At 46.3% G+C, this 23,043-nt stretch overlaps 1 protein-coding gene across 1 annotated transcript in view; it reads left to right on the forward strand.

The window, feature by feature from the left end:
* fkbp10a (FKBP prolyl isomerase 10a) overlaps window positions 1-16,976 on the forward strand; it is an 86,565-nt gene extending 69,589 nt beyond the window's left edge. The window contains exons 6-10 of the mRNA XM_060942291.1: window positions 12,601-12,746; window positions 12,825-13,014; window positions 13,181-13,323; window positions 14,287-14,450; window positions 16,339-16,976. Of these exons, the coding sequence (XP_060798274.1) occupies window positions 12,601-12,746; window positions 12,825-13,014; window positions 13,181-13,323; window positions 14,287-14,450; window positions 16,339-16,518 (823 nt within the window). The 3' untranslated portion in view covers window positions 16,519-16,976. The remainder of the gene's footprint in view (window positions 1-12,600; window positions 12,747-12,824; window positions 13,015-13,180; window positions 13,324-14,286; window positions 14,451-16,338) is intronic.
* Window positions 16,977-23,043: the final 6,067 nt, after the last annotated feature.

The raw sequence follows: 23,043 nt of genomic DNA on the forward strand, positions 1-23,043 counted from the left end.
GTAAGGGTCACTCGGGTGTGGGGTTTATTACATTGCGTCGTGAGGGTCAGTACGGTGTGGGGTTTATGACATTGCGGCGTGAGTGTCAGTACGGTATGGGGTTTATTACAGTGCGGCGTGAGGGTCAGTACGGTGTGGGGTTTATTACAGTGTGGCGTGAGGGTCAGTATGGTGTGGGGTTTATGACAGTGCGCCGTGAGGGTCAGTACGGTGTGGGGTTTATTACAGTGCGGCGTGAGGGTCATTACGGTGTGGGGTTTATTTAAGTGCGGCGTGAGGGTCAGTACGGTGTGGGGTTTATTACAGTGCGGCGTGAGGGTCAGTACGGTGTGGGGTTTATTACAGTGCGGCGTGAGGGTCAGTACGTTGTGGGGTTTATTACAGTGCGCCGTGAGGGTCAGTAGGGTGTGGGGTTTATTACAGTGCGGCGTGAGGGTCAGTACGGTGTGGGGTTTATTACAGTGCGGCGTGAGGGTCAGTACGGTGTGGGGTTTATTACAGTGCGGCGTGAAGGTCAGTACGGTGTGGGGTTTATTACAGTGCGGCGTGAGGGTCAGTAGGGTGTGGGGTTTATTACAGTGTGGCGTGAGGGTCAGTACGGTGTGGGGTTTATTACAGTGTGGCGTGAGGGTCAGTCTGGTGTGGGGTTTATTACAGTGTTGCGTTAGGGTCAGTAGGGTGTGGGGTTTATTACAGTGTGGCGTGAGGGTCAGTACGGTGTGGGGTTTATTACAGTGCGCTGTGAGGGTCAGTAGGGTGTGGGGTTTATTACAGTGCGCCGTGAGGGTCAGTCTGGTGTGGGGTTTATTACAGTGTTGCATGAGGGTCAGTACGGTGTGGGGTTTATTACAGTGCGCTGTGAGGGTCAGTACGGTGTGGGGTTTATTACAGTGCGGCGTGAGGGTCAGTCTGGTGTGGGGTTTATTACAGTGTGGCGTGAGGGTAAGTACCGTGTGGGGTTTATTACAGTGCGGCGTGAGGGTCAGTACGGTGTGGGGTTTATTACAGTGCGGCGTGAGGGTCAGTACGGTGTGGGGTTTATTACAGTGCGGCGTGAGGGTCAGTCTGGTGTGGGGTTTATTACAGTGTGGCGTGAGGGTAAGTCCCGTGTGGGGTTTATTACAGTGCGGCGTGAGGGTCAGTACGGTGTGGGGTTTATTACAGTGCGGCGTGAGGGTCACTCTGGTGTGGGGTTTATTACAGTGTGGCGTGAGGGTCAGTACGGTGTGGGGTTTATTACAGTGTGGCGTAAGGGTCACTCGGGTGTGGGGTTTATTACAGTGTGGCGTGAGGGTCAGTACGGTGTGGGGTTTATTACAGTGCGGCGTGAGGGTCAGTACGGTGTGGGGTTTATTACAGTGTGGCGTGAGGGTCAGTACGGTGTGGGGTTTATTACAGCGCGGCGTGAGGGTCAGTACGGTGTGGGGTTTATTACAGCGCGGCGTGAGGGTCAGTACGGTGTGGGGTTTATTACAGCGTGGCATGAGGGTCAGTACGGTGTGGGGTTTATTGCAGTGCGGCGTAAGGGTCAGTACGGTGTGGGGTTTATTCCAGTGCGGCATGATGGTCAGTACGGTGTGGGGTTTATTATAGTGCGGCGTGAGGGTCAGTACGTTGTGGGGTTTATTACAGTGCGCTGTGAGGGTCAGTAGGGTGTGGGGTTTATTACAGTGCGGCGTGAGGGTCAGTACGGTGTGGGGTTTATTACAGTGCGGCGTGAGGGTCAGTACGGTGTGGGGTTTATTACAGTGCGGCGTGAGGGTCAGTACGGTGTGGGGTTTATTACAGTGCGGCGTGAGGGTCAGTACGGTGTGGGGTTTATTACAGTGCGGCGTGAGGGTCAGTACGGTGTGGGGTTTATTACAGTGCGGAGTGAGGGTCAGTACGGTGTGGGGTTTATTACAGTGCTGCGTGAGGGTCAGTACGGTGTGGGGTTTATTACAGTGCGGCGTGAGGGTCAGTACGGTGTGGGGTTTATTACAGTGCGGCGTGAGGGTCAGTACGGTGTGGGGTTTATTACAGTGTGGCGTTAGGGTCAGTACGGTGTGGGGTTTATTACAGTGCGGCGTGAGGGTCAGTACGGTGTGGCGTTGATTACAGTGCGGCGTGAGGGTCAGTACGGTGTGGGGTTTATTAGAGTGTTGCCTGAGGGTCAGTACGGTGTGGGGTTTATTACAGTGCGGCGTGAGGGTCAGTACGGTGTGGGGTTTATTACAGTGCGGCGTGAGGGTCAGTACGGTGTGGGGTTTATTACAGTGCGGCGTGAGGGTCAGTACGGTCTGGGGTTTATTACAGTGCGGCGTGAGGGTCACTCGGGTGTGGGGTTTATTACATTGCGTCGTGAGGGTCAGGACGGTGTGGGGTTTATGACATTGCGGCGTGAGGGTCAGTACGGTGTGGGGTTTATTACAGCGCAGCGTGAGGGTCTGTACGGTGTGTGGTTGATTACACTGTTGTGTGAGGGTCAGTACGATGTGGGGTTTATTACAGTGCGGTGTGAGCATCAGTACGGTGTGGGGTTTATTACAGTGCGGCGTGAGGGTCAGTACGGTGTGGGGTTTATTACAGCGCAGCGTGAGGGTCTGTACGGTGTGTGGTTGATTACACTGTTGTGTGAGGGTCAGTACGGTGTGGGGTTTATTACAGTGCGGTGTGAGCATCAGTACGATGTGGGGTTTATTACAGTGCGGCGTGAGGGTCAGTACGGTGTGGGGTTTATTACAGCGCAGCGTGAGGGTCTGTACGGTGTGTGGTTGATTACACTGTTGTGTGAGGGTCAGTACGATGTGGGGTTTATTACAGTGCGGTGTGAGCATCAGTACGATGTGGGGTTTATTACAGTGCGCCGTGAGGTTCAGTACGGTGTGGGGTTTATTACAGTGCGCTGTGAGGGTCAGTAGGGTGTGGGGTTTATGACAGTGCGGCTTGAGGTTCAGTATGTTGTGGGGTTTATTACAGTGCGCTGTGAGGGTCAGTACGGTGTGGGGTTTATTACAGTGCGGTGTGAGGGTCAGTACGGTGTGGGGTTTATTACAGTGCGGCGTGAGGGTCAGTACGGTGTGGGGTTTATGACAGTGCGCCGTGAGGGTCAGTACGGTGTGGGGTTTATTACAGTGCGGCGTGAGGGTCATTACGGTGTGGGGTTTATTTAAGTGCGGCGTGAGGGTCAGTACGGTGTGTGGTTTATTACAGTGCGGCGTGAGGGTCAGTACGGTGTGGGGTTTATTACAGTGCGGCGTGAGGGTCAGTACGTTGTGGGGTTTATTACAGTGCGCCGTGAGGGTCAGTAGGGTGTGGGGTTTATCACAGTGCGGCGTGAGGGTCAGTACGGTGTGGGGTTTATTACAGTGCGGCGTGAGGGTCAGTACGGTGTGGGGTTTATTACAGTGCGGCGTGAGGGTCAGTACGGTGTGGGGTTTATTACAGTGCGGCGTGAGGGTCAGTACGTTGTGGGGTTTATTACAGTGCGGCGTGAGGGTCAGTACCGTGTGGGGTTTATTACAGTGCGGCGTGAGGGCCAGTACGGTGTGGGGTTTATTACAGTGTGGCGTGAGGGTCAGTCTGGTGTGGGGTTTATTACAGTGTTGCGTTAGGGTCAGTAGGGTGTGGGGTTTATTACAGTGTGGCGTGAGGGTCAGTAGGGTGTGGGGTTTATTACAGTGTGGCGTGAGGGTCAGTCTGGTGTGGGGTTTATTACAGTGTGGCGTGAGGGTAAGTACCGTGTGGGGTTTATTACAGTGCGGCGTGAGGGTCAGTACGGTGTGGGGTTTATTACAGTGCGGCGTGAGGGTCAGTACGGTGTGGGGTTTATTACAGTGCGGCGTGAGGGTCAGTACGGTGTTGGGTTTATTACAGTGCGGCGTGAGGGTCAGTACGGTGTTGGGTTTATTACAGTGCGGCGTGAGGGTCAGTACGGTGTGGGGTTTATTACAGTGCGGCGTGAGGGTCACTCTGGTGTGGGGTTTATTACAGTGTGGCGTGAGGGTCAGTACGGTTGGGGTTTATTACAGTGCGGCGTGAGGGTCAGTACGGTGTGGGGTTTATTACAGTGCGGCGTGAGGGTCAGTCCGGTGTGGGGTTTATTACAGTGTTGCCTGAGGGTCAGTACGGTGTGGGGTTTATTACAGTGCGGCGTGAGGGTCAGTACGGTGTGGGGTTTATTACAGTGCGGCGTGAGGGTCAGTACGGTGTGGGGTTTATTACAGTGCGGCGTGAGGGTCAGTACGGTGTGGGGTTTATTACAGTGCGGCGTGAGGGTCAGTACGGTGTTGGGTTTATTACAGTGCGGCGTGAGGGTCAGTACGGTGTGGGGTTTATTACAGTGCAGCGTGAGGGTCAGTACAGCGTGGGGTTTATTACAGTGTTGCCTGAGGGTCAGTACGGTGTGGGGTTTATTACAGTGCGGCGTGAGGGTCAGTACGGTGTGGGGTTTATTACAGTGCGTTGTGAGGGTCAGTACGGTGTTGGGTTTATTACAGTGCGGCGTGAGGGTCAGTACGGTGTGGGGTTTATTACAGTGAGGCGTGAGGGTCAGTACGGTGTGGGGTTTATTACAGTGCGTTGTGAGGGTCAGTACGGTGTTGGGTTTATTACAGTGCGGCGTGAGGGTCAGTACGGTGTGGGGTTTATTACAGTGTTGCCTGAGGGTCAGTACGGTGTGGGGTTTATTACAGTGCGTTGTGAGGGTCAGTACGGTGTTGGGTTTATTACAGTGCGGCGTGAGGGTCAGTACGGTGTTGGGTTTATTACAGTGCGGCGTGAGGGTCAGTACGGTGTGGGGTTTATTACAGTGCAGCGTGATGGTCAGTACAGCGTGGGGTTTATTACAGTGTTGCCTGAGGGTCAGTACGGTGTGGGGTTTATTACAGTGCGGCGTGAGGGTCAGTACGGTGTGGGGTTTATTACAGTGCGGCGTGAGGGTCAGTACGGTGTTGGGTTTATTACAGTGCGGCGTGAGGGTCAGTACGGTGTGGGGTTTATTACAGTGCGGCGTGAGGGTCAATCCGGTGTGGGGTTTATTACAGTGTTGCCTGGGGGTCAGTATGGTGTGGGGTTTATTACAGTGCGGCGTGAGGGTCAGTACGGTGTGGGGTTTATTACAGTGCGGCGTGAGGGTCAGTACGGTGTGGGGTTTATTACAGTGTGGCGTAATGGTCACTCGGGTGTGGGGTTTATTACATTGCGTCGTGAGGGTCAGTACGGTGTGGGGTTTATGACATTGCGGCGTGAGTGTCAGTACGGTATGGGGTTTATTACAGTGCGGCGTGAGGGTCAGTACGGTGTGGGGTTTATTACAGTGTGGCGTGAGGGTCAGTACGGTGTGGGGTTTATGACAGTGCGCCGTGAGGGTCAGTACGGTGTGGGGTTTATTACAGTGCGGCGTGAGGGTCATTACGGTGTGGGGTTTATTTAAGTGCGGCGTGAGGGTCAGTACGGTGTGGGGTTTATTACAGTGCGGCGTGAGGGTCAGTACGGTGTGGGGTTTATTACAGTGCGGCGTGAGGGTCAGTACGTTGTGGGGTTTATTACAGTGCGCCGTGAGGGTCAGTAGGGTGTGGGGTTTATTACAGTGCGGCGTGAGGGTCAGTACGGTGTGGGGTTTATTACAGTGCGGCGTGAGGGTCAGTACGGTGTGGGGTTTATTACAGTGCGGCGTGAAGGTCAGTACGGTGTGGGGTTTATTACAGTGCGGCGTGAGGGTCAGTAGGGTGTGGGGTTTATTACAGTGTGGCGTGAGGGTCAGTACGGTGTGGGGTTTATTACAGTGTGGCGTGAGGGTCAGTCTGGTGTGGGGTTTATTACAGTGTTGCGTTAGGGTCAGTAGGGTGTGGGGTTTATTACAGTGTGGCGTGAGGGTCAGTACGGTGTGGGGTTTCTTACAGTGCGCTGTGAGGGTCAGTAGGGTGTGGGGTTTATTACAGTGCGCCGTGAGGGTCAGTCTGGTGTGGGGTTTATTACAGTGTTGCATGAGGGTCAGTACGGTGTGGGGTTTATTACAGTGCGCTGTGAGGGTCAGTACGGTGTGGGGTTTATTACAGTGCGGCGTGAGGGTCAGTCTGGTGTGGGGTTTATTACAGTGTGGCGTGAGGGTCAGTACGGTGTGGGGTTTATTACAGTGCGGCGTGAGGGTCAGTCAGGTGTGGGGTTTATTACAGTGTTGCCTGAGGGTCAGTACGGTGTGGGGTTTATTACAGTGCGGCGTGAGGGTCAGTCCGGTGTGGGGTTTATTACAGTGTTGCCTGAGGGTCAGTACGGTGTGGGGTTTATTACAGTGCGGCGTGAGGGTCAGTACGGTGTGGGGTTTATTACAGTGCGTTGTGAGGGTCAGTACGGTGTGGGGTTTATTACAGTGCGGCGTGAGGGTCAGTACGGTGTGGGGTTTATTACAGTGCGGCGTGAGGGTCAGTACGGTGTTGGGTTTATTACAGTGCGGCGTGAGGGTCAGTACGGTGTGGGGTTTATTACAGTGCGGCGTGAGGGTCAATCCGGTGTGGGGTTTATTACAGTGTTGCCTGAGGGTCAGTATGGTGTGGGGTTTATTACAGTGCGGCGTGAGGGTCAGTACGGTGTGGGGTTTATTACAGTGCGGCGTGAGGGTCAGTACGGTGTGGGGTTTATTACAGTGTGGCGTAAGGGTCACTCGGGTGTGGGGTTTATTACATTGCGTCGTGAGGGTCAGTACGGTGTGGGGTTTATGACATTGCGGCGTGAGTGTCAGTACGGTATGGGGTTTATTACAGTGCGGCGTGAGGGTCAGTACGGTGTGGGGTTTATTACAGTGTGGCGTGAGGGTCAGTATGGTGTGGGGTTTATGACAGTGCGCCGTGAGGGTCAGTACGGTGTGGGGTTTATTACAGTGCGGCGTGAGGGTCATTACGGTGTGGGGTTTATTTAAGTGCGGCGTGAGGGTCAGTACGGTGTGGGGTTTATTACAGTGCGGCGTGAGGGTCAGTACGGTGTGGGGTTTATTACAGTGCGGCGTGAGGGTCAGTACGTTGTGGGGTTTATTACAGTGCGCCGTGAGGGTCAGTAGGGTGTGGGGTTTATTACAGTGCGGCGTGAGGGTCAGTACGGTGTGGGGTTTATTACAGTGCGGCGTGAGGGTCAGTACGGTGTGGGGTTTATTACAGTGCGGCGTGAAGGTCAGTACGGTGTGGGGTTTATTACAGTGCGGCGTGAGGGTCAGTAGGGTGTGGGGTTTATTACAGTGTGGCGTGAGGGTCAGTACGGTGTGGGGTTTATTACAGTGTGGCGTGAGGGTCAGTCTGGTGTGGGGTTTATTACAGTGTTGCGTTAGGGTCAGTAGGGTGTGGGGTTTATTACAGTGTGGCGTGAGGGTCAGTACGGTGTGGGGTTTATTACAGTGCGCTGTGAGGGTCAGTAGGGTGTGGGGTTTATTACAGTGCGCCGTGAGGGTCAGTCTGGTGTGGGGTTTATTACAGTGTTGCATGAGGGTCAGTACGGTGTGGGGTTTATTACAGTGCGCTGTGAGGGTCAGTACGGTGTGGGGTTTATTACAGTGCGGCGTGAGGGTCAGTCTGGTGTGGGGTTTATTACAGTGTGGCGTGAGGGTAAGTACCGTGTGGGGTTTATTACAGTGCGGCGTGAGGGTCAGTACGGTGTGGGGTTTATTACAGTGCGGCGTGAGGGTCAGTACGGTGTGGGGTTTATTACAGTGCGGCGTGAGGGTCAGTCTGGTGTGGGGTTTATTACAGTGTGGCGTGAGGGTAAGTCCCGTGTGGGGTTTATTACAGTGCGGCGTGAGGGTCAGTACGGTGTGGGGTTTATTACAGTGCGGCGTGAGGGTCACTCTGGTGTGGGGTTTATTACAGTGTGGCGTGAGGGTCAGTACGGTGTGGGGTTTATTACAGTGTGGCGTAAGGGTCACTCGGGTGTGGGGTTTATTACAGTGTGGCGTGAGGGTCAGTACGGTGTGGGGTTTATTACAGTGCGGCGTGAGGGTCAGTACGGTGTGGGGTTTATTACAGTGTGGCGTGAGGGTCAGTACGGTGTGGGGTTTATTACAGCGCGGCGTGAGGGTCAGTACGGTGTGGGGTTTATTACAGCGCGGCGTGAGGGTCAGTACGGTGTGGGGTTTATTACAGCGTGGCATGAGGGTCAGTACGGTGTGGGGTTTATTGCAGTGCGGCGTAAGGGTCAGTACGGTGTGGGGTTTATTCCAGTGCGGCATGATGGTCAGTACGGTGTGGGGTTTATTATAGTGCGGCGTGAGGGTCAGTACATTGTGGGGTTTATTACAGTGCGCTGTGAGGGTCAGTAGGGTGTGGGGTTTATTACAGTGCGGCGTGAGGGTCAGTACGGTGTGGGGTTTATTACAGTGCGGCGTGAGGGTCAGTACGGTGTGGGGTTTATTACAGTGCGGCGTGAGGGTCAGTACGGTGTGGGGTTTATTACAGTGCGGCGTGAGGGTCAGTACGGTGTGGGGTTTATTACAGTGCGGCGTGAGGGTCAGTACGGTGTGGGGTTTATTACAGTGCGGAGTGAGGGTCAGTACGGTGTGGGGTTTATTACAGTGCTGCGTGAGGGTCAGTACGGTGTGGGGTTTATTACAGTGCGGCGTGAGGGTCAGTACGGTGTGGGGTTTATTACAGTGCGGCGTGAGGGTCAGTACGGTGTGGGGTTTATTACAGTGCGGCGTGAGGGTCAGTACGGTGTGGGGTTTATTCCAGTGCGGCGTGAGGTTTCATGTGCATATCTATGCTCCTCAGTTTGGAAGGACAAACCTGTTCAAGTTGGTTCGAAGTAGTTCTAGTGGGTGAGTCGTCAGACAGACTGTCAATGAAAGGGGATGAACCATGATCTAATCATTTCAAATTTTTCAGTGAAACATTTCAAAAATTTCTCATCGGTATCAGATGTTTCAACAACATGAGAGACTTGGGGATTGCTGATGGAATTAATGGCACTGAACAAAATTCTGGGTTTTTGAGTGTTTTTTGATTACTTCATAGATTTAGCCCTTGCTTTCTTGGTTGCGGTCTTATACAGTAATTCACCACGAATTGTTTAAAAATCTCGAAAGAAACTGTGATGTGATCTTTTTCCCATCTTCACTCAGCTTTCTGCCAAGCCCGCTTCAGAGAATGAGTCGAGTCACCCAATCACTGTTGGGATTTGGCTGAGGGAAGTTTATATGCGATGGGAGCTATTCAGTCTAAGATGGCTGAGCAGGAGGAATTGAGAAGGGAAATGAACTAATCTGGGGTAGAAAGAAGCTCAGCAGCAGTTGAAATAGAGGTTGCAGTGGCGTTTCTCTCATAACTTTCAGTGTACTTCTTAGCAGTGGATGAGTTCATATAATGGCAGTAGTAGCCAGGGATTCTCACAATAGACAGAGAACTAGATAAAGTGACACTGAACTGAACCCTGATCTGTCTTAAACAACTTCTAAATTAATTACAATTTACTGAGTAATTATAACAAAACAAGAAATTATTCTAATACTCCATTTATTAGAAAATGTATCCATACAAATTAATATTTCCAAAACATTAAATATTTTTGACATAAATTTGAAGAAAATCTCAATAACATCAGGCAATATCTATTTACAACCATATCAAACAAAAATAAGATCAATATAGCAATTCAATAGTATAAAAAGCCAGTGTGTGTTAAAGAAAATGAACTGTGAGATATTAGTGTGAGCTCTAAGGAATAATCTATAAGTTATTGAACTCTATCAGGATCGATTCCTGTGGGATGTGAATTATGTGACCAATAAATACTGTTTAGACATGACTGAGAAAATGAAGTGAAAATGACACGAGAAAATAAACGTTTTAACAACTGTCCTAAATAAAAAGCGCTAGGGTTAACCCTAACCTTAACCCAGCAGTTAAAAAGCGCTGGAGTGGAGTGCAGCGCTCTCTCTCTCTCTCTCTCTCTGTGTGTGTGTGTGTGTGTGTGTGTGTGTGTGTGCGCGCGTGTGTGTGTTCACTGCTTCAGATGGGTTAAATGTAGAGAAAGAACTTCACTGTGTTGTAATGTATATGTGACAAATAAAGGCTTCTAGTTCTAAAGATCTAATCAGAAATGTTCTGTAATCATGTGATTTTTACTGGCAGCAAAATCCACGAATCAACAGACTTCACTTTTATAAAGTTTAAATCTCACTTGGTGAGATAACACATATATGCAGTACTGACACAGATACTGGGCAACAGGATTATTGCCCTAGCAACACAATTCTTGCTGTCTAAAAAGATCACTTTTCACAGTGAATAAAAACAAACAAAAGCGTCACATAAAATGATCAATGATGGGATTATTTTACACCCAAACGTCTGATACTCGGCATCTTCAGGGTTGTTTACAGCAGTTTAGAAGCAAAGTGTCCATGAGCTCCACTCGCTTCGGTAAGTGATGTAGCTTGTAGGTGATGTCACGATTTGTACTCAGAGCGCGATATCTGAACCTTGGAGAGAGTGAGATGGCCATGCTTAGGGACACTATTTTAAAAGAGAAACAAAATGTGTACACAGTATACAGGTATGAACATGTGAACACTTGAAGGTGTCTTGTGTGGATACTGTCTGTCAGTATAAAGGAGTTTATTTTGGGCTTTGTTCATCTTTAATGTTAAAAGAGCGATTGTTTTTAGGTCTCACAGTGACAGGGTTCTAACACATTGTCATTTTTGGAGATCAGACCTATGAGTGTTACGTCATCAGCACGTATCGTATGATGGCAGTGTTGGAATTCTGCATGAACACACAGTGATGGGTATTCAGGAAGTGTAGAAGAAGGCTAAGCACACATCCCCAACATGCTCCTGTATTAAAGGGCTCCTGACAGCAAAATTATGCTCTAAAATAGGTTTCTGTAATAAAACTACAAACACCACTGATCACTTTCATGATAGAACTAACCACCAACAGAACGAAATCAGAAGATTTGTCTTTGTGCGAAGTTGCGTCAATCTGGCCAAGCGCTAAGCCGCTGTCAGTGGCCGCCATATTTGCCATGACGTCACATGCAGAATGACTGCTCGGCCTTCAAGGCAGCTATGGCCGACGAAACAGAGCAATTTTCTGACCAGTCTTCAGAAACTGAGGCCCCTTTTTGAGGTTGACACCGGACATGTCGGATTACATGAAGACGAAGCAGTGGGTGGCATTTTGCCTTATCGTTTTGAGCCGTATCTGGACGATTTGCCTGCAGAAGGCGAGATTTCCAACTCGGACACAGACGACGACGGGCCCAATGCAGAGGACGTCATGATCCCAGCTGACATCAGGAGGCTCCAAAACACTGAATGGTAATATAATAATAATAGATCTAGTCCTCTGGGGGGCATGCGGACAATATTACAGCACTGATTTCCTTTTAAAAAAATATGCTCTCTTGAAAGTTCATGGTCTTTTTAGATTTGGGCCATTTTCTCACATTTTTTATTTGATGAGATGAAGTGATGAAATTCAATTGCATGTTAGGCCTATAAGGTCCAGCCAACACGGTATTGCAGCGGAGTGTGGCAGAACTTTGAATCATGAACAAATTCACCTATTGCTATTATTTATTAGTAACTATCTCATTACAAGATGGAGATCTACACCGAAAAATCATCAGTCAACAACTAATCAAACAAGTGTCACATGTCTGTCAGAGGCCCACCTGTCATTGGGAGTCCACATGTCCCGTGTCCGGCGCACTTGTTTTGCCCACTCTTCGCATCTGATGGGATCCTTGGGAAAGGTATACAGACTATACCCGGCTTCCCTGGTGTTTGAGCAAAATCCAGCCACACAACGAGCAGGCATATTCACCAAAATAAACGACTCAGACGCAAAAATATTCACTTGCGAAGCACTGGTGAACAACGAGAAGTTGAGAAAATGTCTGTCAGTGGTTCTGCATGTGACGTCATATCCACCTTCTTCCTCGGCCGTGGGTTGGCTCGCTATGATATCGATTTATCTGCGTGGCGGGCCATTCAAAACGATGTTTGTTACTATTCTGTCGCGCGATGTGTGAAGTAAATATGTCATTTTATTCAACTCAATATGGCTGAAATTAACAATTTAACACACTTTTTTCTGTCAGGAGCCCTTTAAGGGTTAATAGTAAAGTGGTATTGGAACTCATTTTGACCACCTGATGGCAAACTCGCAACAAGTCAAATATCCAGCTGCACTGTGAGGGATTGAGGCTCATTACATTACAGGCATTTAGCAGACACTTTTATCCAAAACGATGTACAACACACCCAGAGCAGCCTGGGGGGGGGGGGGGGGGTTTAGGGGCCTTGCTCAAGGGCACTTCAGCCATTCCTGCTGGTCCAGGGAATCAAACCAGTGACCTTTTGGTCCCAAAGCTGCTTCTCTAACCATTAGGCCATGGCTTCATAGCTCAAGCCTGAGTTTCGTGTTGTCTGGTGTTGAATTCAGAGCTGTAATCTTCAAGCACGTTTCTCACTTACACGTTTTTCTTCTGTAGTGGAGTGAAGATCTGTAGTTGATCTGAAAACACCATGGTATAGAATTTATCCTTTAATAAGCCTTTCAGTAGAATGTGTGTTACACCATCAAAACTGTTGTATGAATATTGTTGTATTCCCCCCCCCACACACACACACAGCTACCAACGCAAAAGTACGTACAATACGTTTGTGGGTCTGGGTCATGTGATTGCTGGAGTGGATAAAGCCTTGCAAGGAGTGTGTGTGGGAGAAAAGAGACACATCATCGTCCCCCCACACCTCGCCTACGGAGAGAATGGGACAGGTGAGACAGACAGACAGACACACACACACACACGCACACACCTTATTTCTTTGTGATGTTTGTGTGTGTTGTTGTCAGGTGGCCTTATTCCTGGTTCAGCTGTGCTGATCTTTGACCTCCACATCATTGATTTCCACAATCCAAAAGACTCAGTGGACATTCAGATTACCCACAAACCCCTGCAGTGCAACAACACCAGCACCGCTAATGACCTTGTCATCTACCATTACAACTGCTCTCTACTGGATGGAACCCGACTTTACTCATCGCAAGTGCACTATACACACCCCTTCCAATACACACACACAGTGATACACACACACACACACACTGACACACACAAAGTGTGTTCCAAATAATGACAAGTTGAGAAATGATGCTAAAAGCAGCACTAAAATTCTTTATAATAACATCAGTGCTAATGCTCTCGACAGAATGGACTTGGGCAGACCTGCACAGGCAACCTTGGGTCAAGCAGAGGTCATCGAGGGGCTGGATCAAGGGCTAAAGGGCATGTGTGTGGGGGAGAAGAGGGAGGTGATTGTGCCCCCCCACTTTGGTCATGGACAGAATGAAGGTTAAATAATTTTTAACTGGATGCAAAGTTAAAACATCATTAATAAACATCGAAATTATGTTATGCTCCTGATGAAATGGTTTAGAATTCCCCTTTAAATTACCAGACTATCTGTCTTTCACCTGCCCCTTTCACCTGACACTCTGTATGTCAGTTACCCCTCGACTCTCAGCTGTGTCTTTCAGTTACTCCTCTGACTCTCTCTTGCCCCTCGATCAGTTGCCCCTCTGTCTTTTAGCTACTCTTCTGTCTCTAACATGTTGCTTTGTGTCTCAGTTGCTCTTCTGAGATTAAATAATGTTAACATTTGAATTGTGTGTTAGGCAGCTGGGCCATAGAAGGTTCACGCTGCACGCTGCATGCTGCACGCTACACGCTACACGCGTGTAAAGAAAAGTGGACAAACGTAGCATGACTTGCTCTGGGCCATAGAACGGCGTTCACGCTGCACACTTCACGCGTGAAGCGAGAAATGAACATGCACACTTTTTTCTAGGCGTGAAGATGGAAATTCCAGTCAATGCATGCGGTCACCACCGCGCCAGCCAATCAGAACGGGTCTAGGGAGATAACTCTATGCTTTCAGGGGAAAACTTCAGAAAAAATATAATTGAATGGTATAATTGAAAAATAGTTCTTCATCGGGATTGTCAAGCAGATTATAGAATGTTCGGTGAAATTCACCACGGGTTTCTCTCAGAAGGAAGTGTTCTCGGCTCCAAATTCTGTTCCTTTTTCTCTTCCTCTGTCTCAGTAAAAGCAGAATGAGGCAATCGTCGTCATCCGAAGAGTCCATATTGTTGGTTACTCGGTCAAAGTAGAACAGACGCAACACGTGAACATCCAAGCATGAAGTTTAATGGCCCAGGGTCCGGTTCTTCACGTGAACGTGTAGCGTGCAGCGTGAACCTTCTATGGCCCAGCTGCCTAAGTACAATTTGTGTGTGTGTGTGTGTATTACAGGTTCTGTGGTTCCTGCAGATGCTGTGTTAGTTTTTGAGCTCGAGCTGTTGGAGTTGCATAAAGGTGTTCCTCAGGGCTTCCTGTTTGTCTGGCTGGAGGAGATTCCTGATCCTCTCTTTAGCTTCATGGACCTTAACCAGGATGGAGAAATTCCACTGGAGGAGGTATTGCATATTATTGTGTTAATTCATGATTGATTAGTCTGTTACTCTGTTTTTATTAGACCCCAGAGTTTGTTTTAGAACATACAGTGCCATTAGAATGTCTGTGAACACCTTACAGTTTTCTGTATTTCTGTGTAACTCTGACCTGAAATGTAATCAGGTCTTTATTTAAGTTCTAGAAATACTGTAGAAAAAGAGAACCTAATAAAACAAATAATGCAAAAACATTATTGAGCGAAATAAGCCACCATTAAATGTCTTAATTGGAAAAAGTATGTGAATCTCTGGGAGTATGAGTTGATTGAAATGGAGAATTGAAGTCAGGTGTTTCAGTCAAGATGATGGCAATCAGGCAGGAGTTCAGCAAATCCACAAGTCACAAAGAACCTGTCTAACATCGAAGGACCTACAGGCCACACTTAGATTGAGTAATGTAAATGTTCATGAATCCACCATCAGGCAAACACTGAATGAGTACGGTGTGCATAGCAAGGAGCAAGCCACTACTCTCCAAACAGAACACTGCTGTCCATCCGAAGTTTGCTCAAGACCACATGGATAATCTAGAAGCTTATTGGAAGAATGTTCTGCAGACAAATGAATCCAAAGTAGAACTTTTTGGTTTAAATGATAAGCATTATATTTGTCAAGAACCAAACACTGCATTCCAACATAAGAACCTCATCCCAACTGTGCAGTGTGGGTGTGGCAGTATCATGGTTTGGGTCTGCTTTGCTGCCTTGGGTTCAGCACAGCTTGCCTTTACTGATGGACCTATTAATTGTGGATTGTACCAGCAAATTCTGCAGGAGAACATCAGAGAATAAACACAGTATAAAGTCGGTCTACAAAAACGTGGTTAACACAGCGGAACTTTATCATTTTGGAATGACCAAGTCAAAGTACAGACATTAATGCAACAGAAATGCTGTGGAAGGACCTAAAACGAGCAGTTCATGCAAGAAAGTCCACCAACATCATTGAGTTGGAGCAGTTTTTTCAGGAGGAATGGGCCAAAATTCCTCAAACCCACTGTGCAGGATTGATCACAAGTTAGCAGAAATGTTTGGTTGAAGCTCCCAGGGTTCACAACAATTACTGAAGGTTTACATAACAAAAACAAAGGTGCACTTTTTCCGACAAAGATATTTAAAGTTTTTAAATAAACGTGAAAACTGTAATGTTTTGCATGTTTTGTTTGTGTTTAGTTTCTCTGTCTAGTTTTATGACTTGGATAGATTAGGGATAAAATTAGCTCATGTTTTAAGTCGTTCAAATTCTGTAAAGCTGCTTTGCGACAATGTTTATTGTTAAAAGCGCGAAACAAATAAACTTGACTTGGAGGAAAAAGAGCTGCTCAGATTTCAGTTCTAATTTATGCAGAAATACAGAAAACTGTAAAGGCTTCACAAACATTCTAGTGGAACTGTATCTAAACAAACAGCATCATAAAGATTGAGAGGTGATCCAAATAAGTCCAGGACAAAGTTCTGGAAAAGTATCAGTCAGGGTTTGGGGCATTACATAGTAAACAATGATGGTGGCCTAAAGAGTAACGTTTGGCCTCTTGGTTGCGTCTCTGACTCATTCTCTTCTTACCTTGGCCAATGTGTCCCAGTTTCAACAGAACTAAATTAGGGGTGTCACAGCAGCGGGGATTAATATGTATGCAATCACAACTTTTTTTTTTAACTAATTTTGTTTCTGATTTTGCAAAATATATTGATCTTTTGCTTATTTATTATCATGCTTTGTGTCGGTTAATTGCATAAAATCGCAATTCAGCACATTTCAGTTCCAGGTTGTAAAACTATAAAATGTCACCTCAGGGAGGGGTGGTCAGTATGAACACACAGGGCTGTAACTTATCCCTTGTGTCCCTCCCCAGTTCAGAGCATTCATCAGGCTGCAGGTGTCAACAGGCAAAGGTCGTCTCCACCCTGCAATGGATGCCGATGTAATCATCAGAGAAATGTTCACCAGCCAGGATCAGAACGCTGACGGGAAAATCACGGAGTATGAACTGAGACTTCAGATGGACAAGACAACGGGACATGATGAACTCTGAGACAGAAACATGCGTGATGTCACCAGTGTCTAATACCTGCACAGGTGAATAAGGAAGTGCTGAGGAACTCTCCACATGTTCATCAGGAACATCAGGATAAAGAGGCCTGACTCTCAAAACAAACACACACACTCTAAAGTTCTGTTCAGAATAAATGTGCTTAAATATTGACTGTATAAACCACTCATCTTAGGGCAGAGTTGTTTGGTGTGTGTGTGGGGGGGGGCTGGGTAGCTCACCATCATGCCACTTCTCAATAGATATCGTAGGGTTGTGTTTGACTTAAGTCCAAACGTTACATCAAAATTAGAGTAATTACAAAAGTTCCTCAGATTCAGAGTCTGTTTTTGTTGCTGTTCTGAGCTCCACATTCAGATCAGACAGTGGGACTGGGGTTAACACACGTCCTTACTCAAGGCAGTATTATAATATTATAAATAAAAAACTGAAAACATTTACCATACTGTTCAGTAATGACATGGTTCAGGAGCTGCACATGACAAAAATGTGAAGATTGAGTGGGAACTGTGTAATTTGTGACCGTGTAAACAAAGGCAATGTGAAACCTAGCTGCAGCTTCATGTACAGTGGTGCTTGAAAGTTTGTGAAACCTTTAGAATTTTCTATATTTCTGCATAAATATGACCTAAAACATCATCAGATTTTAACACAAGTCCTAAAAGTAGATAAAGAGAAACCAGTTAAACAAATGAGACAAAAATATTATACTTGGTCATTTATTTACTGAGGAAAATGATCTGATATTACATATCTGTGAGTGGCAAAAGTATGTGAACCTTTGCTTTCAGTATCTGGTGTGACCCCCTTGTGCAGCAATAACTGCAACTAAATGATTGCGGTAACTGTTGATCAGTCCTGCACACCGGCTTGGAGGAATTTTAGCCCGTTCCTCCGTACAGAACAGCTTCAACTCTGGGATGTTGGTGGGTTTCCTCACATGAACTGCTCGCTTCAGGTCCTTCCACAACATTTCCATTGGATTAAGGTCAGGACTTTGACTTGGCCATTTTAAAACATTAACTTTATTCTTCTTTAACCATTCTTTGGTAGAACGACTTGTGTGCTCAGGGTTGTTGTCTTGCTGCATGACCCACCTTCTCTTGAGATTCAGTTCATGGACGGATGTCCTGACATTTTCCTTTAGAATTCGCTGGTATAATTCAGAATTCATTGTTCCATCAATGATCGCAAGCTGTCCTAGCCCAGATGCAGCAAAACAGGCCCAAACCATGATACTACCACCATGTTTCACAGATGGGATAAGGGTCTTATGCTGGAATGCAGTGTTTTCCTTTCTCCAAATGTAACGCTTCCCATTGAAACCAAAAAGTTCTATTCTGGTCTCATCCGTCCACAAAACATTTTTCCAATAGCCTTCTGGCTTGTCCACGTGATCTTTAGCAAACTGCAGACGAGCAGCAATGTTCTTTTTGGAGAGCAGTGGCTTTCTACTTGCAATCCTGCCATGCACACCATTGTTGTTCAGTGTTCTCCTGATGGTGGACTCATGAACATTAACATTAGCCAATGTGAGAGAGGCCTTCAGTTGCTTAGAAGTTACCCTGGGGTCCTTTGTGACCTCTCCGACTATTACATGCCTTGCACTCGGAGTGATCTTTGTTGGTCGACCACTCCTGGGGAGGGTAACAATGGTCTTAAATTTCCTCCATTTGTACACAATCTGTCTGACTGTGGATTGGTGGAGTCCAAACTCTTTAGAGATGGTTTTGTAACCTTTTCCAGCCTGATGAGCATCAACAACGCTTTTTCTGAGGCCCTCAGAAATCTCCTTTGTTCATGCCATGATACACTTCCACAAACATGTGTTGTGAAGATCAGACTTTGATAGATCCCTGTTCTTTAAATAAAACAGGGTGCTCACTCACACCTGATTGTCATCCCATTGATTGAAAACACCTGACTCTAATTTCACCTTCAAATTAACTGCTAATCCTAGAGGTTCACATACTTTTGCCACTCACAGATATGTAATCTTGGATCATTTTCCTCAATAAATAAATGACCAAGTATAATATTTTTGTCTCATGTGTTTAACTGGGTTCTCTTTATCTACTTTTAGGACTTGTGTTAAAATCTGATGATGTTTTAGGTCATATTTATGCAGAAATATAGAAAATTCTAAAGGTTTCACAAACTTTCAAGCACCATTGTATACTGGAGTGAATGGGCTGTTTACTTCCCCTAGTGACAAACAAACACTCATGAGTCAAAAAATCTATTTCAAATTGAATAGATTATAGGTGAAAGTATAAGAATATTAGATTGTAGTGTCCTTTTGATACAGTGAATACAGATGAAACACTCAAATTAAAATTAGTGATGTGAAAAAGTGCAAGCCTGTGAGCCATACCAAACAATATGCATTTGATTTTCAGAACATTCATGGCAAGACGGTTAGCTTTAACCCAGTCTGAAATTCTAACGAGGTCCGGTTACAGAGCTGGTATCGATTTAGCAGCTTAATAAACAGAGGTATCATCCATATACTGGTACATCTCAATATGCCATAAGGGGTCCCAAACAATGACCCCGGGGAACTTCGCATTTAAGTACTCATGGCTCAGAGAAGTGTACACTGATGGACACAACCTGTGTTGGACTGTGTTGGCCAGTAAGAGATTGTGATCCACAAGATCGAATGCAGCACTGAAATCAATGTACACTGCTCCTACAGCTCACCTTTATTTGGTCACATGCACAGTGAAATTCCTCTCTGTATTTAACCCATCTGAAGCAGTGAACACACACATGCCCACACACATGAGCAATGAGCGCACACACATACCCAGAGCAGTGGGCAGCTATGATACACCACCCAGGGAGCAGTTGGGGGTTAGGTGCCTGACTCAAGAGCACTTCAGCCCAAGGCTGAATTAATCCATCCATTATCCATAGCCACTTATCCTGTGCAGGGTCGCAGGCAAGCTGGAGCCTGGATTTCACAAAAAGATGTCAAGAAAGGTGGCTTGAAATTGAAGGGAGCCAAGTGGAAGCATGCTTGAGTTTGCAGTGATCACTTGGTGAAAGGTTTGTATTTCCCTCTCAGCTATGTCCTTAGTGTTTTCCAAGTATTTTTCTTGCTATGTGTTATTATTTTACGGTACTTTTTTTAGTCAGGGAGTGCTGAAGTCCCCAACTGTTTCTTTGTTTACTCCTCACAAAGTCCATATGCATGAAGGTTGCGACAAAATTCTTACCCAGCTGTAAAGTTACAATGCGCCATGATCACTTCTCTGTCTTGTTTAACTAAGATCCAGGTCTTTAAAGGGGTTTCTGATGATTTTTGTGAATGATTTACCTGAGAGATACGTAAGAGCCAACACAAGTGAGAATCAAGTCAACTGTTGTTTGTTTACACTTCAACTTGCAGCGCTTCGTTGTAAAGACATGAATGAAAAGCTTAAAAAAAACATACTTACACGGGCAAAAACAATACAGGATTCATTGGGCAGCAACTTGATAGCGAGGTCCTTTACCAGCCACATACAAAAAAGTTGTAAGCCTCCATTCTCTTCCACGCTTTCATCTGTTTTGTGGTGTAGAAAGATGTCTGCAACACCAGATAGTTTGAGATGTTGGGGAACTCGACTGAAAGGTAGTTTTTGAGATCATATGACAAAGCCTTCTTTCCCAGACTGTAGGGGTCAATTCCATTGCACATAGCAATCTTCTGAATATATCTAAAGTGAGTAGTGGCTTTGAGATTATGAGCATACTCTGATAAGTTATCAGTAGTTGTTTGTACTACGGCAGCCATTTAGACCACCAGCTATTTCATTTCCGGTAAAACCGCTAAGAAAAGTCACATGACTGAAACCCAGCAAGAGTTAGATATCCTGATCCACACTCCATACCAGTTGGTGTCAGTAATGCACCATAATGTTGTTTACCAACCACCATAATACTCCAAGAAGATGTAAATAACATAGTGATTGCATCCACTGAGCTCTATGTAAAATATCCGGAGAGCTCAGAGTTAGAGACGAGTGAAGCCATCTGGCCGCCATCTTACCACTCATATCGTGTGTATTTGTTTTCTGTGTTAAAGTGTCGTATCCGATCAAATTTGCCCCAAGAAAAGTATCTCCTGACTTTTTCCCCCTTTCATTACCTCCTCTTATTTTCTCACTTTTACCCCATTCCTTACAGATCTTTATAGTGCGCCCCTTCACTGTTATTGTTTTCCAGTTGTTTCCTTTTTCCAGTTCAGTCTCTGATCATTTTTTGAATGGCTCTTTTAACATTTTTACAGAGATTATTTCAGTTTTTCTTTGTACAGGAAATCATATATCGGACGCCGTCCGGGAAATATGACCAACCCTGATTTAAGAGTACTTATCAATATACTTGCACTCAATTTAAACTAAATTCATGCAGTTAAAACAGACAGTCACGCTCATTTTGTCAATTTGTGTAAGTGGGTGTGATGTGTAGATGATCTACATTTCTCAGTTGTGCTCAGCCTTAGGTAAATGAAAATAGTCAAGTCAAGTTTGTTTGTATAGCGCTTTTAACAATAGACATTGTCCCAAAGCAGCTTTACAGAATCTGAATGACCCAAGATATGAGCCAATTTTATCCCTAATCTATTCCCAATGAGCAAGCCTGTGGCGACGGTGGCAAGGAAAAACTCCCCCAGATGACATGAGGAAGAAACTTCAAGAGGAACCAGACCCAAAATGGAACCCATCCTCACCTGGACAACAACAGACAACATGACTATAGCATTAACAGTTTTAACATGAAGTCAGTTTCATTGATGTTATAACTCTTCATTGATGGAAACTTGAGTGCAAAACTGTTCATGACAACTGCAGTCCTAAAGTTAGCAAGTCAACTGTAGTCCTCAGGCATAAAAGCATTACTGTAAGTGTCCAGAGCGTCTTCCAAGTGTGACTTCCAACTGCCCATATGGGGCCGTGATGTGATGAGACTCCAACCAGACACAGGGCACCAGGATGGACCAGGCAGGTCTGAGGAGCAGAAGAAGCCAGCATCTTGATCCCAGGACTGACATACAACTCAGAAGGACAGATGGGGGGGGGGGGGGGGGGGGAGAGAAAACACAGGTTGTTAGGTATGCCCAGTGTCACCTGAATAAGTAGGAACAGTATACATATTGCGCTGAGTACAAGCAGGGACTCCGGCAACTAACTATGACAGCATAACTAAAAGGGGAGAGCCAGAAGGTAACACGGGCATGAGGGGCCCCGGGACATAAAGAAGCAGCCACTACACCATCAACAAACTCGAGTGAGCAAGCAAGTGGGGGACTGACAGCATCCATACATCCCAGTTTACCAAAACACTCTATGTCTAAGGACCCTCCAGATCTACTCCTTTACCTCATAAACACCATTAACAAAAGGCTTGACTAAACACATATGTTTTCAGTCTAGGCTTAAATGCTGAGACTGTGTATTATTCCCGAACACTACTTGGAAGGCTGTTCCATAATTGTGGGGCTTTGTAAGAAAAGGCTCCGCCCCCTGATGTAGCCTTCACGATACGAGGTACCAGCAGATAGCCTGCACCTTTTGATCTAAGTAGGTGTGGCGGGTCATAGAGGAGCAGAAGTTCACTCAGGTACTGTGGTGCAAGACCATTCAGTGCTTTTAAAGGTCAATAGTAGTATTTTATAATCAATACGAAATTTGATTGGGAGCCAATGCAGTGTGGATAAGACAGGGGTGATGTGGTCATATTTTCTAGTCCTAGTAAGGACTCTTGCTGCTGCATTTTGAACTAACTGTAGCTTGTTTATGCACTTATTGGAACATCCAGACAGTCAGGCATTACAGTAATCCAACCTGGAGGTAATGAAAGCATGAACTAGCTTTTCCACGTCATGTAGTAACATTACATTTCTTATCTTAGCAATATTTCTGAGATGAAAGAAAGCTATCCGGGTAATGTTATCAATGTGAGTTTCAAATGAAAGACTGGGGTCAATAATCACTTCGAGGTCTTTTACTGCTGCACGTGAAGAAACAGAAAGGCCATCCAGAGTTACTGTGTAATCAGAAAACTTACTTCTAGCTGCATGTGGTCCTAGTACAAGTACTTCAGTCTTGTCAGAGTTAAGCAGAAGGAAGTTAATAACATCCAGTGTCTAATGTCCTTCACACATTCCTCAATTCTATTAAGCTGGTGTCTCTCATCAGGTTTTGCAGAAACATACAACTGTGTGTCATCAGCATAACAGTGGAAACTAATACAATGTTTATGAATAATATCACCCAGAGGTGACATTATATAAAAAAAAAAGCAGTGGACCCAAGACAGAACCTTGTGGAACACCAAACTTTACCTCAGTATGTCTAGAAAAATCACCATTTACATCAACATACTGATAGCGATCAGTTAAATAAGAGCTGAGCCAGGAGAGGGCCGTTCCCTTAACTCTCACAACATTTTCTAGTCTATCCAGAAGAATGGAATGATCAATGGTATCAAATGCTGCACTAAAGTCAAGCAACACAA

This window comes from Neoarius graeffei, chromosome 16 (genome assembly GCF_027579695.1).
Source record: "Neoarius graeffei isolate fNeoGra1 chromosome 16, fNeoGra1.pri, whole genome shotgun sequence".
In the NCBI taxonomy this organism is placed as follows: Eukaryota; Metazoa; Chordata; class Actinopteri; order Siluriformes; family Ariidae; genus Neoarius; species Neoarius graeffei.